This window comes from Phacochoerus africanus, chromosome 1 (assembly GCF_016906955.1).
Source record: "Phacochoerus africanus isolate WHEZ1 chromosome 1, ROS_Pafr_v1, whole genome shotgun sequence".
Lineage (NCBI taxonomy): Eukaryota > Metazoa > Chordata > Mammalia > Artiodactyla > Suidae > Phacochoerus > Phacochoerus africanus.
Window position 1 is genome coordinate 102738590 of NC_062544.1, and position 17872 is coordinate 102756461.

At 45.3% G+C, this 17872-nt stretch overlaps 1 protein-coding gene across 1 annotated transcript in view; it reads left to right on the forward strand.

Annotated features, from left to right (window-relative positions):
* ITGA9 (integrin subunit alpha 9) overlaps positions 1-17872 on the forward strand; it is a 355238-nt gene that overhangs the window by 42430 nt on the left and 294936 nt on the right. Inside the window, exon 5 of the mRNA XM_047770180.1 lies at positions 12554-12621. Coding sequence (XP_047626136.1) covers positions 12554-12621 — 68 coding nt within the window. The remainder of the gene's footprint in view (positions 1-12553; positions 12622-17872) is intronic.

The window sequence follows — 17872 nt, forward strand, 5'->3', positions numbered from 1 at the left end:
GTACATGTATCTTTTTGAATCATAGTTTTGTCTGGATATATGCCCAGGAGTAGGATTGCTGGATCATGTGGTAGTTTCTCTATTTAGTTTTCTCAGGAATATCCACACTGTTTTCCATAGTGGTTGTACCAATTTACATTCCCACTAACATTGTAAGAGGGTTCCCTTTTCTACACACCCTCTCTAGCATTTGTTATTTGTAGACTTGTTAATGATGATCATTCTGACCAGTGTGAGGTGGTACCTTTTTCTCTAATCATTAGTGATGTCGAACATCTTTTCATGTGCCTATTGGCCATCTGTAGTAGTGTTCGTCAGCCTTCTCAGAAGTTGTCCAGCAGATCCTATTTAATGAGAATCAGAGGGGAGAAAGCTGGGTAATTACTAAAATGTTTTTACAACTCCTTGAAAAGATGAAAATTTTAAAAATACCTTTGAAAATCATATTTGCACAATTTGTTTTGCTTGGTAAGCTCTCTTCTTTTTGTAGATGATCTCAAGTTTAATTCATGCCATATTTAAATGTTCTCAAAATTGGAATTGTTGGGGTTTTAATTTATCAAATTTTACTGTGCTTTAAAATTATCCCATCGCCTCCATAGATTTCTGTACCATTTTCTTTGTTTTCAGGGAGTAGCCAGGCCTTGAATTCCTAATTGCTCCTGTATTTCTCAAGATAGATAATTTCTAGAGAAGGAAATAGACCCCCAATTGATATGAAGAGTTTTTTCCTCCCCTTATGTTGAAGGCTGTGGCTCCACAGGGGATACAAATCAATCAAGATCCATTTACAAATGAAAAGCAGTGGAGGTTTTGTTTTGTTGTGTTTTTGTTTTGGGGAGAACCATAAAAGGGTAAGTTAATCCATTTAAAAATTCAAGAACAAGCTCCATAAATTTTTTATTAAATAAAGAATTCTGCATGTACATAGGATTTTATGGTTTCCAAAGAGCTTTCATAAACATTATCTCATGTAAGTAAATACAGCAAATTTTCAAAAAAGCAGATGCATTTCTGTATTATGAATATGGAGAGGGTCTGGGGGTGGGGGGTTGAAGGCAGGAGGGTGGCTGAAGGGCATAGCCAGAGCCAGCAGAGGAGGCCAGTTCTTTGGCAGTGGCTCTTGGAGCATCATCAAGCTTTCCCTTTGGTGCTAAGGATTCTTTTTTTTTTTTTTTTTTTGGTCTTTTTAGGGCCTCACCTGTAGCATATGGAAGTTCTTAGGATAGGGGTTGAATTGGAGCTGCAGCTGCCCAGCTATGCCACAGCCACAGCAACTCAGTATCCGAGCTGCATCTGCGACCTACACCACAGCTCACCGCAATGCTGGATCCTTAACCCACTGAGTGAGGCCTGGAATCGAACCTACATCCTCATGGATACTAGTTGGATTCTTAACCCACTGAGCCACCACAGGGATTCCCAAGAATTCTTATCTTGTGCACAAATATGTTCAATACGTCAAACATGTATCTATCTATTGTGTGGAATTATTGACTACTTCAACTGCATCATCTAATAGTTTCCCTATGGATATTCAACTTTTATGAATCTCCTCTTCTAAAATTGCCTATTTGTGTGATGCATGTCTTAGATTTTGTTCCTTTTAGAGAAGCTACAAATTCAGATTCACCTATATTTATCAAGCACCTACTGGATTCCAGATATTGTGCTAGATACTTAACATTCATGATCTTACTGAGTAATCATATTGTCAGGTGTACGTATTCTTATCCCCATTGTACAGATGAGAAAACTGAGGCTTAGGGAGGTAGATGAAGGTCACAGGTTATTAAGCAGAGGAAGGGTGGTGACTTTTTTTTTTAAGGTGGAATACTGCAACTTTATTAAGCCTCATTATAAGTTTAGAAACTTTTGCTTCATATTTTTATTTTATTTATTTATTTATTTCTAGAGTGCTCAGTTGTTTCTGTCTCTCTTTTTTTCTTTTTTTTATTTTCCCACTCTACAGCAAGGGGGTTAGGTTACCTTATATGTATACATTACAATTACATTTTTCCCCCACCCTTTCTTCTGTTGCAACATGAGTATCTAGACAAAGTTCTCAATGCTATTCAGCAGGATCTCCTTGTAAATCTATTCTAAGTTGTGTCTGATAAGCCCAAGCTCCCGATCCCTCCCACTCCCTCCCCCTCCCATCAGGCAGCCACAAGTCTCTTCTCCAAGTCCATGATTTTCTTTTCTGAGGAGATGTTCATTTGTGCTGGATATTAGATTCCAGTTATAAGTGATATCATATGGTATTTGTCTTTGTCTTTCTGGCTCATTTCACTCAGTATGAGATTCTCTAGCTCCATCCATGTTGCTGCAAATGGCATGATGTCATTCTTTTTTATGGCTGAGTAGAATTCCATTGTGTATATGTACCACCTCTTCCGAATCCAATCATCTGTCGATGGACATTTGGGTTGTTTCCATGTCCTGGCTATTGTGAATAGTGCTGCAATGAACATGCGGGTGCATGTGTCTCTTTTAAGTAGAGTTTTGTCCGGATAGATGCCCAAGAATGGGATTGCAGGGTCATATGGCAGTTCTATGTATAGATTTCTAAGGTATCTCCAAACTGTTCTCCATAGTGGCTGTACCAGTTTACATTCCCACCAACAGTGCAGGAGGGTTCCCTTTTCTCCACAGCCTCTCCAGCACTTGTTATTTGTGGATTTATTAATGATGGCCATTCTGACTGGTGTGAAGTGATATCTCATGGTAGTTTTGATTTGCATTTCTCTTATAATCAGCGATGTTGAGCATTTTTTCATGTGTTTGCTGGCCATCTGTATATCTTCCTTGGAGAACAGTCTATTCAGGTCTTTTGCCCATTTTTCCATTGATTGATTGGCTTTTTTGCTGTTGGGTTGTATAAGTTGTTTATATATTCTAGAGATTAAGCCCTTGTCGGTTGCATCATTTGAAACTATTTTCTCCCATTCTGTACGTTGTCTTTTTGTTTTCTTTTGGGTTTCCTTTGCTGTGCAAAAGCTTTTCAGTTTGATGAGGCCCCATGGGTTTATTTTTGCTCTAATTTCTATTGCTTTGGGAAACTGACCTGAGAAAACATTCATGATGTTGATGTCAGAGAGTGTTTTGCCTATGTTTTCTTCTAGGAGTTTGATGGTGTCCTGTCTTATATTTAAGTCTTTCAGCCATTTTGAGTTTATTTTTGTGCCTGGTGTGAGGGTGTGTTCTAGTTTCATTGCTTTGCATGCAGCTGTCCAGGTTTCCCAGCAATGCTTGCTGAATAGACTTTCTTTTAGGGTGGCGACTTTTAAGTTCAGTGTAGGTTTCTTTGTACCATCTGATCTATTGGGATGTTGGTTTTCTTTGTAATTACTGGGGAGCTGTGACCCATGACAGAGAAAATGTTCCTATTTTTTATGTCATAATTTTATGAACTTTTTGGACACTACACCATATAGACTTTTAGGCCATGTTATAGTTTTGCAGTGGTTAGATGTAACCTATAGACAAGTCCTAGGAGGAGCAGGGGCCAGACTTGGCTTCTGAGGCTGATACAGTTTTTTGTTTGTTTGTTTGTTTTTTGCTGGGAGAATGTTATGGATCTTTCCTTACTCCAAGCATTTGGTTTTAGTATCTGAACAGTGGTATGAGTGTCCCTGTTTTAGCAATATTTATTTCATTAAGTTCCTTTAACTTTGGTCACCAAGTGAATTCTACTCAGTTCTTAATGGGATCCTTGCTGAAATGTGACTGCCCTGGTTCAGGGCCACTTTTCTGAGAGGGACTAAAGGTAATACAATATACAGTGTCTTAATCAGTTGGACTGTTGTGACAAAAATACTGTAGATATGTGACTTAAATGATAAAGATTCATTTCTCAGCATCCTGGAAGCCAGGAAATCTAAGGTCAAGGCTGTGGTCAATGGCGTGTATAGATGGCCCTCCTGCCTGTGACCTTAGGAGTCAGAGAGCAGAGGGGCAAACTCTCTCAGGACTCCCATGAGGGCACTTATCTCTTCCATGGGGGCGGCACCCTCATGACCATATCTAATCCTAATTACCTCCCAAGGCCCCCCTTCTAATATCATTGCACTGGGGAATGGGGAGTATGGTTTTAACACATGAATTGTTGGGGGGGACACAAACACTCACTCTATAAGACACTGTAAAATTGAAAGTAGCTGTATTGCGATGTGCCCATAAAGTTGCTTGCTTCTGCTTTCAAAGTAGGGATTTGGCAAATGGGGTTACCAGATTCTGAGGGGAAGGAACTATTTAAAGATGGTAAAACATGAAGAAAAAACCTTTTTTACTGTTGTAAAAAGAAATACATAGCATAAAATTGACTGTTTTCACCATTTGAAAATTTTTTTTTTTGTCTTTATAGGGCCACACCCACAGCATATGGAAGTTCCCAGCCTAGGGGTTGAAGTGGAGCTGTAGCTGCCGGCCATGGTAGCGCTGGATCCTTAACCCACTGAGCAAGACCAGGAATTGAACATGCTTCCTCATGGATCCTAGTCAAGTTTGTCACCACTGAGCCACAATGGGAATACCCTTTTTTCTTCATTTTTAAGTGTGCAGTTCTGTGGTGCTGTGTACATTCACATTGTGTAACCATCACCACCCATCTCCAGGACATTTTCATCATCTCAGACTGAAATTGTACCCATTCAATGATGACTCCCATACCCCTCTTCCCCTCAGCACCTGGCAGCCACCACTCTACTTAGTTTCAATGAATCTGACTACTTTACATACTGATCAGTGGAATCATACAGTATTTGTCCTTTTGTGTCTGGCTTAGCTCACTTAACATGATGTCTTCGAGATTCATCCATGAGAATGTCCTTCCTTTTTAAGGCTCAATAATATTCCACCGAATGTCCTTCCTTTTAAAGGCTGAATAATATTCCATCGAATGTATTCCATTGTTTAGTCATTCATCCATCAATGGAAACCCCCTTCTTTTTTTTTTTTTTTAAAGGAAGAGAATGTTAGCACTGGAGTTGTATTCTGTGAAGCATGATGGTGTGGCAGAGGCAGAGTGAAAAATCAGGAGCCCTGTTCTTTAATCCTGACTCAGGTTAATTTGCTATGTGGCTTTAAATAAACCACTTGTGCTCTCTGAGCAATAGTGACTTCATCGGTAAAATGAATGGATGGGGTTAGAATGATCTGTAATGCTCTAAAGATCTTTTACCCTCTTAAAGCCTTTTGCTATCACTTATCTGTAAGTTTATGGCTTCATTCAGTTTTCCTTTAATGCTCACTGTAGATGGCTTAATTGTCAATTATTTTGATAAAGTGTTCTCCTTTCCTCTCTAACCTAGCTATTTAAATTGCTTATTTTCTTTTTTTATTTAGGCTGTGGTCCTTGTAATTGAGGGTAGTTTGGTCTTCTCTTCAGTTTTATATATTTAAATATTCTTTTTGTCACTAGAGAGCTGTCTGCCTAAATTTATCATCTTCCAAATTGTTGTTGTTTTAAACTGAAGGGTAGTTGATTTACAACGTTGTCTTAGTAAGCAGTGGTTCAGTTTTTCTATCTATCTATCTATCTATCTATCTATCTATCTATCTATCTATCTATCTATCCTTTCTCAGTTTCTTTTCCCTTATAGGTTATTACAAAATATAGAGTATAGTTCCCTGTGTTCCAAAGCAGGTCCTTGTTGGTTACCTATTTGATATATAGTAGTGGGTATATGTTAATCCCAAACTCCTAATTTATCCCTCCCTTCCTTTCCCTTTTGGTAACAATTTTATTTTCTATGTCTGTGGGTCTCTTTCTGTTGTGTATATAAGTTCATTTGCATTATCAAATTGTTTAATTATGAGTTACTATTGACTCAGAAATTGGGCAGGGAGTTCCTGTCATGGCTCAGTGGTTAAGGAATCCGCTTAGGAAGCATGAGTTTGCGGGTTCAATCCCTTGCCTTGATCAGTGGGTTAAGGATCTGGCATTGCTATGAGCTGTGTTATAGGTCACAGACTTGGCTCGGATCTGATGTTGTTAGGGCTCTGGCGTAGGCCGGTGGCTATAGCTCCCATTAGACCCTGAGCCTGGGAACCTCCATATGCCACGGGTGCGGCCTTAGAGAAAGGCAAAAAAATAAAAATAAACAAATAAACCTAAAAAAATAAAAGAAATTGGACAAAAACAGAAGACTGGAAAGCTATTTTTTTCCTCTGATATTTTATATCATGTTTAAGCTAAGGAACTGTGGAAAAGTAATTTTTAAATTGATATCTTAATAGGACTGGCTTTGAAAGACAAAACTTCCTCAAATGGATAAAAGGGAGAGAGCTTAATAAGAAGAGTATATGTAACACTGTATATAAATCTTGATCTTTCCATGGGTTGGTTTTATCCCATTGTTTTGGGAAGAGTGCAGGAAGTGACCCCACCCAGTTTAATTCTTTTTTTTTTTGTCTTTTTGCTATTTCTTTGGGCCGCTCCCGCGGCATATGGAGGTTCCCAGGCTAGGGGTTGAATCGGAGCTATAGCCACTGGCCTACGCCAGAGCCACAGCAACGCGGGATCCGAGCCGTGTCTGCGACCTACACCACAGCTCACGGCAACGCCAGATCGTTAACCCACTGAGCAAGGGCAGGGACCGAACCCAAAACCTCATGGTTCCTAGTCGGATTCGTTAACCACTGCGCCATGACGGGAACTCCCAGTTTAATTCTTGAATAAATTAAATTCAGTAGTGTAAGCTCCATGTATTGAGTTGTGGGTCGTGAACATTTGGAAACCAGTATTTTTTCCTCTCTGAATTGCCTGCTGTTTAGACAGGGTTTAGTAAAATGAGCCACTAAACCAAGGAAAATCTGGCCATTTTTAGACTGGAGGAAACATACCAGGCCGCATAGTTCAGACCTACTGTGGCAGGAAGACAGAGCTGTCCAGCCTGTCCCCACTCCTCCAAGTGATGTCTAGTTCCCCTTGTTGAACCACATCTTGTTTCCCTCATTCAGTTCCCCCACATTCAACAGAGTCAGGCTTCTTCTAGCATCTCTGGTGCCAAGGCTGATTCTCCCTTGCTGCTTTGAGATGGATAAATGTTTTGTTCCATAGTGGAGAGGAAAGGAATCAGCATATTGTGGCCTTTCTGGCTGGTCACGTCCTTGGGGCATTTGGACTCCCTTTGTGTGGGCAGGAGCTATTCTTCCCGGGAACGCAGGAGACGGAGGTCCCGCCTATCCCTCCACTCCGTGCTTCCTGGACTTCTCCATGGAGGGAGGGTTTGTGACCTGGGGTGTTTCGGGGGAGGCTGTGAGGGGCAGCCCTTGTTCCCACACCCACTCCCCTTCTCATAGCTCTGTGGTGGTGGTCCTCCTGCCTTCTCCAGTGTAGGCAAGCAGAATCAAGCTTTCTAGCATATGGATGTGGTACACTGACCTATGTATGTATTTTTTGAAGAAAGGCCTGTATTTTCAAACTGGATTAGAAATTTCAACTTACCCGTTCTCTCTATATATACATATATATATAAATATAAAATAATATAAATACATATAAACATGTAAAATGTATAATATTTAATATATCTAATATATATATAATTTATCTTATATAGTGTCATAATATGTTATATATGTTATAAATATGTATATAATGTAAAATATATAAATAAAATATAAAAATATTTACATTAATACATTTAAATATATTTTTACCTATTTATATGTATTTATATATTTATTTAGGTTTTTTTTTTTTTCAGAAGGAATCAGGTTAAAATAACAGTGACTTCCTTAACTCATGGAAATAACACTCATAAGAGTGAAAACAGCTGAAACGTGTAGTGGTCCAGGTCCAGTGTGTCTGGCTGGCATCTCTTGGGAAGCCACCACTGCACCCGAGGTGCCAGTTTACCTGTTGTGTGGCCCTGTTCACTTTACAGATACTTTCCTAGATCACTTCTCACTTAACGGGGATTTTTGAACATCTAGTAGGCCAGCACAATGTGGCTGCTTGTTTTTACTGTAAAGGAGACAGGCCCAGAACATGACTTGGGCTTTGGGCGGCCATGCTTGCACAATGGTGCTGTGTCTCTAGACACAATCGATCAGGAACAGCTTAGAAGTGTCCTGTGGAGGCTGCTCACAACACTTCTCCAGAGGAGTTGGCTTTTAGAAGAAGAGCCCTTTGCAGGTGGGGGTGGTACTTGGACACAGGCTCTGTGTCTCTTGACATGGGCTGTCCCATCTGTGTCCTCAGATCTTCGAGGACAGTCCATGAAGAGTCACGCCAAGGATGGGCAGGGATTGAAGAACTGGAGCTGAATATTCTATCTAGTTCCTCCTAAGGCCCCAGAGGAGATGGAATTGCCCAAGGCAGAATCAGCCAACCTAGGTTTGGAACGCCCAGAAAAATCCATCCTGTGCGTCCTTGCCCTGCTCTGGTCACACCCACCGCCATCCTTAGGCCTCTAGGTTTAGTGATGGAACAGGTTGGAGAGGCAGGGTTCCTGATACACAGGGCACAAGGTAGGGCTGGGAGGTCAGGGAGACAGCAGTGGGTAATGGCTAAAAGCGAGATCTTAATTCTCTGCTGAGAAATTGAACCTGGGCAGCCTGGATGAAAACCAGGAATCCTGGCCACTAAACTAGTTAGAGGCTGAAAGCAGAAGTGCCCTGATGCTTGCTCCCTGTTGAAAGCAAGAATATTTCAAGGAGGCAAAGACTGTAAAAATAGGTATAAAGTTTATTGTTAGAAACACAGTACAGCATGTGGGAGAGCACAGAAATACAGAGTAGTAGTCTGTTTATCTAAGGCAGAAGAAAAGCAGTAATACACACACCCAAAGGAGAAGTGATGGTGTGGGCGTCCGCCTGAATGAGGAGTGCGCCAGAGAGGTGACTTAAACCACTTATATGGGGTAGCTCTTCTGGGTCTTTGGTTTCCTTTAGCCAATTATCTTGTTTTATCTTTCACACCTGTCCAGATCTAGGGCCCTCCCCTGATCTGCGTACCCATCTTTTGGCTAATAGATTCCAAAACAGAGCATGGCAAGAAGGTTAACCAGACTTATTGTGGCCTGATGCCCCCTTCCTTTCTGACCCAGAGAGGTCTCTGTGTGTGTGTGAAGTTGGGATCTCCCTGATCCTGAGGATGAGGAGTACATGACCTCTTTGTTTTGTCCAAATAGGGCTCAGCCCCTCTTTTGATCCTGTCATTACCATTATTTAACAAGTTCACAGAAGACAAGTGCCAGCTGTGTGCCTGTGTCTATTGTTATTTCTATCGTAAAGAATAGATAGGCAGGAGTTCCCGTCATGGCGCAGCAGAAACAAATCTGACTAGGGACCATGAGGTTGTGGGTTCAATCCCTGGCCTCACTCAGTGGGTTAAGGATCTGGCATTGCTGTGAGCTGTGGTGTAGGTCGCAGATGCGGCTCAGATCCTGAGTTGCTGTGGCTCTGTCATAGGCTGGTGGCTACACTCCCATTGGACCCTTAGCCTGGGAACCTCCATATGCTGCAGGTATGGTGCTTAAAAAAAAAAAAAAAAGAAAAGAAAAGAAAAAAAGGATAGGTGGCTCTGTTGCAAATATTTGTTCTGGATCCCACCTATCTTCTGCCTCAGGAAGTGTAAACAAGAGGCTAGTTGCAATTGTCCATCCTGGAGCCCATCTATCTCCAGCCTCATGGGGGTATCCAAGGTGGGGACCAAGGTGAGGAGGTTGGAGAGTCCAGATGCTCAGCGGCTGGAGGAGTGTGTTGCGTGTCTGCCCCGGTCTGAGGTCTGGGCATGGAGAGTGGCGTCCACACCTTCCCTCAACACAGGCCCATTGCATACACCTGGCACGGGGCTGGTGTTATGGGCAGGGACACAGGTGAACTCATCTCTGTGCTGAACAAACTGTGTGATGAACAAACACATTTTGAGATGGGGAGAGGGTATCACTTACCTTTACCTGCAAGGTCACCTGGGCAGAGATGCTGAAGAGGGGTTCTGAGAGGTTCTAGGCGGCTATAGAATGTGCAGTATCAGATGTAGACTCACCGGCTGAAACTTCCTACACCGGAGTTGCCACACCTGCCCCGGAAGTGTATGTGATGTGATGGCTGGGGGGTGGGGATCAAGGATCACAGGACTGAATCCTGTTCCAGGTTGCAGGGGTTAGTCACAGTCACAGAAGTTTCTGGAAGGTCAGAACATGGCCTGTCCTCTAATCAGGAGTCATGGGTACCAGTCAGGAGTCCCACATTGTTTGATTCTTTGCCCTGGAGCATTGCGAGAAGGCAGGTGAAGACCCCGGGGTTTCAGGCACATCAGAACTGGGGATGGTGTCTGCTTCCTGTGTGACTGGCCCACAGACCTCTGAAGAGGCCTTCTCAGCTTGGAGAGCCGGGCTGGCCTCTGGACAGTGCAGTGCCTCTGGCTGAGGCTGGAGTGCTCGTCCAAGGGCTTCCCCCGCAGGGGTTTAGCCTGGGGTGGGAGCGGGGCACTCCTAGCTCCCAGAATAGCTGTGGCCACCTGGAACCCTGGGGCCTGCTCAATGAGCTAGAGCAAGTTTTCCTATCCATTTTTGGAGTCTAGTCACAAAAAAAGATCTTGAGATCATTTTCTTTAAAATATGAAAGATTCCCACATAATTCCTATTCACATCCTAAATTTATGAGGCTGAACTCACGTGTCCTGCACTGTAGTTTCCTTCAGCTCATGGGGGCTGAGTTTCCTTCATCCATTTCAACTGGAGAGGTGCAGTTGGGTGTTTAATCCTGCAGTCAGTGGGTAAAATAGGCTTTTTGCCACTCCTTCCACATTTAATGTGACTGTTCCGGTTGGACATTTTGATCCTTCTTACCATTGTGCTCTTTGATGTAGGATTTATTATTAATTTTTATTATTTCTTGCCGTCATACAGTTTTGGTGCAGGATCTCGTTATGATTTTGCATAAGTCCCGCTCCCTACCCTAGTGCAAGATTTTGCAGAGAAGCGCCTTCCCTTGTCCCTGGGTTGCTCTCTGGCAGGGCTGTGAGTTCTCTTTGTAATAACAGGACAAGGCAGGAGGATCTGATTTAGCCCTCGCCTGGAAGAGGAGTAACTCCATTGACATTCCATTGTAATTTAGCAGTTGGTTAATGGCCACTTACTGGAAAATGTTACCAGGCTCTGTGGTGAGTGTTGTTAGAAACTGAATTACTCTGTATATTTCCCCAGGGCCCTTCCTCACGCCACCCTCCTCCAGGAGTCACTCTGGGCGGCAGGAAGTGGCCCTGTGTTGCAATCAGCTTCATTGTTCCTTTGTATTTATTTTGTGTTTCTGAATTAAGTATATTGCTTTTAATGGGACCAGAGACTTGCCAGGAGCCTGTGTGTGAGATGTGGGGGTCACTGGGTAGCTCCGACCTAAAGGTGCCCAGGGACAGCTGTGGGCCAGTGTCCTGCAATGCCAGTTTCACATGTAATTAGTCATCTAAGCTGGACATCTCTCCGTCTCCATGTCTTTACCCATGTCATTATTTCACAGAACTGGTCACCTCCTAGGTTTTTTGCAGTCACTCACTTTGCAAAACCTCTGATCGGCCACAGAGGTGAAAGAATTTGAATTTCCAGGTCTGCTGAACTTGTATAGACTCCTGACTTTGCCATTTACTAGCTGTGTGACCTCGGATGATTCACTTAACCTCTCTGAGCCTCAGGGGGTGTTAACTGTTAACCATGGTATTACGGGGTCCCAGGGATGAGGGACTGATGAAATGGTGTGTGGGCACAGCTGACAGAGTGCCCAGAACATGCTCAACTTAAAGTGCCACTGTAAAAACGAAAGAGCAGCAACCAAGTGACCCATGTGTTGGGTTTGAGTGTTGGGGACTGAGGAGTTGGTGGAGGATGAGAGCTTAGCCGTTTGTTCCCTTTTGACCTGGAGAGAGCGCCCCTTTTCCTTCCACATGAGGAAGACAGAGGTGTCAGTGATGGTGTCACTGTGTACTGGGGCTGGCCTGATCTCGAAGAGACACAGTGAGTGATGGCCTGAAGCATGATCTTAATTCTCTGCTCAGGAGTCAAACCTGGGCAGCCTGGATGAAAACCAGGAGTCCGGAGGCTCCTCTGCCTGCGGGCCCTGGCCTCTGAGGGCTGGCTCTGGTCCTATAGTAGAAAGCATATTGCCTCCAGCTGTATGGAGTGTCTTTTGGGGAAGCTTGGTCGCCTTCCAGGGGACTCCACACTGGGATGGCCACATCATTCCGTTTTGGGGTCATTATTTTAGCTCTTTCTACCTACTGGGGCTCTCCGTCCTTTCTGAAGTGAATGAAATAATTGTCACCAGTCTCCCACTTAATGACCGTGGCTGCTGCTCGGCTTTTCCCACATGCACGGAGGAAGTCCACGGGGGCACTTGGCAAGCTCACCAACTGATGGCACAGGACTCTGGATTCTTGAGGTCTGGTGGATTCCAGAGACTTTCCTTCCGTGCCCAGTCTGGACGGCATCCCTGGGCCCGGGCTGCGGCCGCACATGGGGACGCGGCCAGCATGCTGGGCCACGGCACACACGACTGGCACACACTGAGGCTGTGGTTTGCTTCTCTCCCTTCCCTCCCTCCCTTCTAGAGTATAAGAAGAAGTACGGGGAGGAACATGGCTCCTGCCAGGCTGGGATCGCAGGCTTTTTCACCGAGGTGGGTATCCTTGTCCTGGCCTTCCTCGTCTCCTCGTCTCTCCTCAGGATTCGTTTCCTGGCCGATGGTGATTTGGGGAGCCCTGGGAGGTGAGTCTTCTGATGCCCCACATCCTTGAGCTGTGAGTGGATTCTGGTCCTTGTGTCCAGGGAAGGATGTTGAAACTGCTGATGGCCTCTGGGCCAGAGACTGCTGGGCAAGAGAGGGTGGGCTGGCCCATTTGGAGGGTACCCTTATTGGGACAGTTTCTCCAGGACTCAGCTTGACTGTGAGACCCATGGAAGGAATTGATTAAAAGGGTGCAAGTGAGACAATGCCCAACAAGTTGGTGTCTCCTTGCCGGCGCCTTTGGAGATAAATTAAGCATCTGGGTATTACCTCCTTGAGTGGAGGGACTTTATTTTTTTGCCTCACCCAAATCATGAAGAGGTTCCTGGGATCTCCTATGTTTTTCTTTTTTAGGGCTGCTCCCGTGGCATATGGAGGTTCCCAGGCTAGGGGTCAAATCAGAGCTACAGTTGGTGGCCTACACCACAGCCACAGCAACGCTAGACCCGAACCACGTCTGCCACCAGTGCCACACCTCACAGCAACGCCAGATCCTCACCTTAGTGAACAGTGCCAGGGATTGAACCCTCGTCCTCATGAATACTGACTGAGTTCATTACCACTAAGTCACAGCGAGAACTCCTGCTTTTTTTTTTTTATTGCCGTAAAAGAAGCATAAAATAAAATTTACCATTTTAACCATGTGGAAGCAAATAGTCCAGTGCTATTTAGTATGTTCACAGTGTTGTGCAACCATCACCTCTGTCTAGTTTTGGCACACTTTGGTCACCTCTCTCAGCATCCATTCTCAACCCCCACCCTGTGTGTTCTGCCCACCAGCCCGAGGAACCTTTAAAATCAAACCCTGTCATTCTGACTGCGTGGCTTCCCATCATGTGGTAGATGAAGGTCCAGACTCTGTGTGTTGGCCCTTGGGCCTAATGTCTTCCTTCACTCACCATGTAACAACCCAGGGCTGAGGGAGGGGATGGGACAGTGATAGGGGAGAAAACATTTCTAGCACCCACTGGTTTTGACAGCTGCTGGAACACACACCAGACTCTCAGCGGCAGCATCATAATGGAGGTCCCTGCGTGTAGTGTTTTGTGCACAAGTGCACATTTCTTTAGGGGAACTGCATAGGAGGGGGATTGCAGGATGGAAAGCTGTCCAAACCAAGAATTATGATGTGTGCTGGCAAATTGCACTCCAGAAGTATTACCAATTGACATGCCCCCTAGATGTGTGCCATCATCCCTACATCCTCTCACCAACACTTCTAATTTTTGTCGTAACAAAAGGAGAGATATTATTTTCGTTTTCATGGCTCTTTACCTGTGTATTAATGCTGTTTAGTATCCTTCTCAAATATAGAACCATTTGTATTTATTTTTCTGGAAACTGTCTATGTTCTTTGTCCATTTTTTTTTTAATTGCTGTTTTACTGGTTTTTAGGAACTTGTATTTTTTTCTTTTTTCTTTTTTTCAGCTGTACCTTTGGCATATGGAAGTTCCTGGGCGAGGGGGTCAAATCAGAGCTGCAGCTGAGGCCTACACCACAGCCACAGCAATGTGGGATCCAAGCCTCGTCTGCGACCTACACCACAGCTCACGGCAACGCCAGATCCTTAACCCACTGAGCAAGACCAGGGATTGAACCCACATCTTCGTGGAGACTAGGTTGGGTTCTTAACCTGCTGAGCCACAGGAGGAACTCCTAGAACTTGTATTTTCAACACTAATGTCTTACCTGTTGTGTGTGTTGTGATTTTTTTCAACCAGTCTTGTTCTTGTCTTTCAAGCTTGCTTATGATGTCTTCACTGTACTGACGTTGAACATTCATAGTTAATCAAAGCTATTGGTCTTTCTCTTTTTGATTTCTAGACTGCTCTCTTAGGAAGGTCGTCTTCATCCTAAGAATATGAAATATCCTCCTATATTTTGTTCTGCCACTTTTTTTTGGTCTTGTTAGGGCCACACCCATGGCATATGCAGGTTCCCAGGCTAGGGGTCGAATCGGAGCTGTAGCTGCTGGCCTACACCATAGCCACAGCAATGCCAGATCTGAGCAGCATCTTTGACCTACACCACAGCTCATGGCAACACCAGATCCTTAACCCACTGAACGAGGCCAGGGATCAAAGCCGTGTCCTCTTGGATGCTAGTCGGGTTCGTGAACCACTGAGCCATGATGGGAACTCCTGTTCTTCCACTTTAATAGAGTAAAAAATATTTTATCTTTAATCCATCCTGGATTTATGTTTGCAAACATTGTATGGTAGACATGAACACCAGTATTTTCCTAAATGTATATTTGCTTGTTCTGATACAGGTTTGTCAGATAGTTTCTCTCTCCCCATTGATCTGAAATACTATCCTGCCATATGCCTACTTCATTCATATTTCGTCTCAATACGCATTTTGATCGTGTAACTACTATGGCTGTTGTTTTCCCAGTGAGGTCTAGTAAATTATGACTCAACTGAGTAGGCAGCAGGGGCACATCGTAAGTTCCCAGGCAGGTGGCGGATACAGTGGTGGCGGTGCTGTAAGAAAGACTCTTTGGGCTGATGTGCCCAGGTGTTTGGAGGGAGGCCAGGTGGGAGGCTGAGATGTGGTCCACCCACTGAATGACCAGGCAGACTAGGAGGATGCTTTAGGAATAAAAATGATTACGTGAGTCGGAGAATGGGAAAGTGGTACCAGTGGGCTGGGGCAGGTAGAGGAAAGAGGTTTTATGCCAGGTTCTGGGGAACAATGGTACCAGTAGAAAGGGGGCCCCCCAGGGAAGAGTCCACTGGAAGAAGTCAACCCATGGGTCTGCCTTAGACACATGCAGTGTGAAGTGATGGAATGCGCACATAGATGTTTTTAGAATCCAGCCTAGGTTTGGCCAATGCTAGTAATTTTCTGAGGGGTCTAGTTGTGCTTAGGATGGGGCTAGGGCTGGGAGGCTCTGGGTAGAATGCCTCCTTTAGATGATGGGAGAAGAAAGTCACTTCATCAGAAATAGAGTTTTGCAGGAGAGGTTGGTGGGGAGCTAGGGGGGAGGAAGATCTTGTGGGGTGGGGGTGTCTCCAGCTGGAGAGTCAGGGAAGATGAGGGTACTGGGGCTACATGGAAGGGGGGCTAGGCTTGGCTAGGGGAGCCAGAAGGGCAGGGCATGGAGGGAAACTCAGGAGCCTCTGCAAGCCCTGGGTTAGCAGAGACCCCAGAGGATCCGTTGGGGCTCTAGGCTCTAGAATCTAGAGCCCGAGGGCAGCACGGTACCTGGCATGCACTTGCTGGGTGGAGTGAGCAGCAATGGGGCCAGTGCCTGGAGAGGTGGGGGCAGCTGGCGCCATAGCAGGTCCAGACCCAGCGATGCTGTATCCGGGCCCCTCTGGGCCTTGGCTTCTTGCTTCAGTTCCCAGGCTTTTGGCCTCCCTGAACACAAGGTCTTTGAACTCTTGGTCTCTCTCGTTTCTGGAACTTCAGCTGTTGGAGGCCGAGCAGGATATGTGGTGGATGGGGTCAAGCGGCCCTACCCCCCCCCCTCCTTTCCCGCTGACCTTGTCACTTGAGCTTGCCTCTGCTGGGAGCTGGGCCGCCCCTGCACAGGGCGGGCGGCTGCCTCCTAGGCTGGATGTGCTTCTTTTGCCTTTGCGGTCATGGCCGTGTTGCCCCAAACTACTCTGGCCCAAGATGCCTGCTTGACCTGAAGGTCAGTGACCCTGGGGTTATCTAAGCTTTTGGAGTTATGCACACCACATGAATTTTAGCCCAGCGTGAGGATAAAGGAGGACTTCCCAGAAACTTATATATTTTTGTAGCTGAGGATAACAGAGATAGAGACTTCTAAGCTGCAAGAGAAGACTTGACCCAACCCCGCCAGCCTTGGAGTCCCACCGTGGGAGCCTGGGGACATCCGGGTGGAAGTATTTTCAGCACAGACTTATCTCAAGGATCCTGGGGACTCTTAGCCCCCCTGCTTGTGCCAACCTGTGGCTTCTCTTGGGCAGTTTCAGATGCCTGTGTACCCAGAGAGGTCCTGCCCTGGGGAAAGGCCCAGGCTGTTCATTGGTTGGATTCTGCACACTTGATTGAGGCAGTGGTGGCCTTGGGGCTTTGAAGAAGCTTGTACCACTGTGTGTTAACGTTTGTGTTGGCTGTTCTTGGATGGTGGGGAACCAAGCATTGATCGTATCTTCTTGGCATATGTAGTGCCAAAAGGGCCCACGCTGCACTCACAGTGGATGGAAAAAGCCAAAGAGGAGGGCATTGCAGGGAGATGCTCTTTCCAGCCCTCATCCCCTACCCCAGCCCCGATGGTGTCAGGCTAGGCCTTGGTTTATCAAGTTTGAACTTCAAGGAGAAGGAACATGAGCACCAAGCGGAGAAGGAAAAACCCCCAAAGCTGTTGGTTTTAAAGGCTTTTGAGAAAAGGGATTACCTTGCCTTATCCTCTTTGTAGGGTTTGAGAGAGAGGCTATAGCCATACATTGGGCATACATCTCTCACCTTTTATCCCGCGTTACTCTAAGTCATCAGCAAACAGCACGCCTACTGCCTGGTATCCCAGAGAGCCTTACAGGCCTCTGGGGATGCTCAGAGCTTTGGCCTATGAAGAGCCGCCAGTGGAGAAGGCCCTCTACTGTGTGTATCGCTGGCATCAGGGACATGGCTCATTATGTCCTTCTGTGCTCTGTCTTCTGAGCACTGATGACAGATTCTGAGCTTAAGGCCAAGGAAGATGTCTCTTGCTCTAATGAGCATTTGTCTTTCTCACGCGCCTTCTAGAACTAGCACAATCCCTTACACAGAACAGAGGTGTCTAAGGGGAATGAATGAGTGAATGAAAGAATGCCCTGCCTGTGGTTCCCCAGTGATATGTTCTGAGTGCAGAAAACGATGTGTTTTTATGAAACAGTGAGACACCCCTGAGAGTATCTGGTTTCTCATCAGTAGCATCGTTGGAGGTGGATAGGATCTCAAAACCTTAAGCTAAAATGTTTCTCCACAGTCATTCTTGGTCCACACCTTCATTCAGGCAGGAGTCTGGTGGCTTTCCCTCCTTCTATGCTCACCCCTTACTCTTTGTTAAGGGTCTTTACCCAACTGACCACAGAACCTGTGTTGTTCACAGGGTTGCCTTGAGGGTGCTGTCACAGGAGCACCCTCCTACCTGTGTGCTCTATCTGCCTCTCTCTGTTTTTCTCGGTT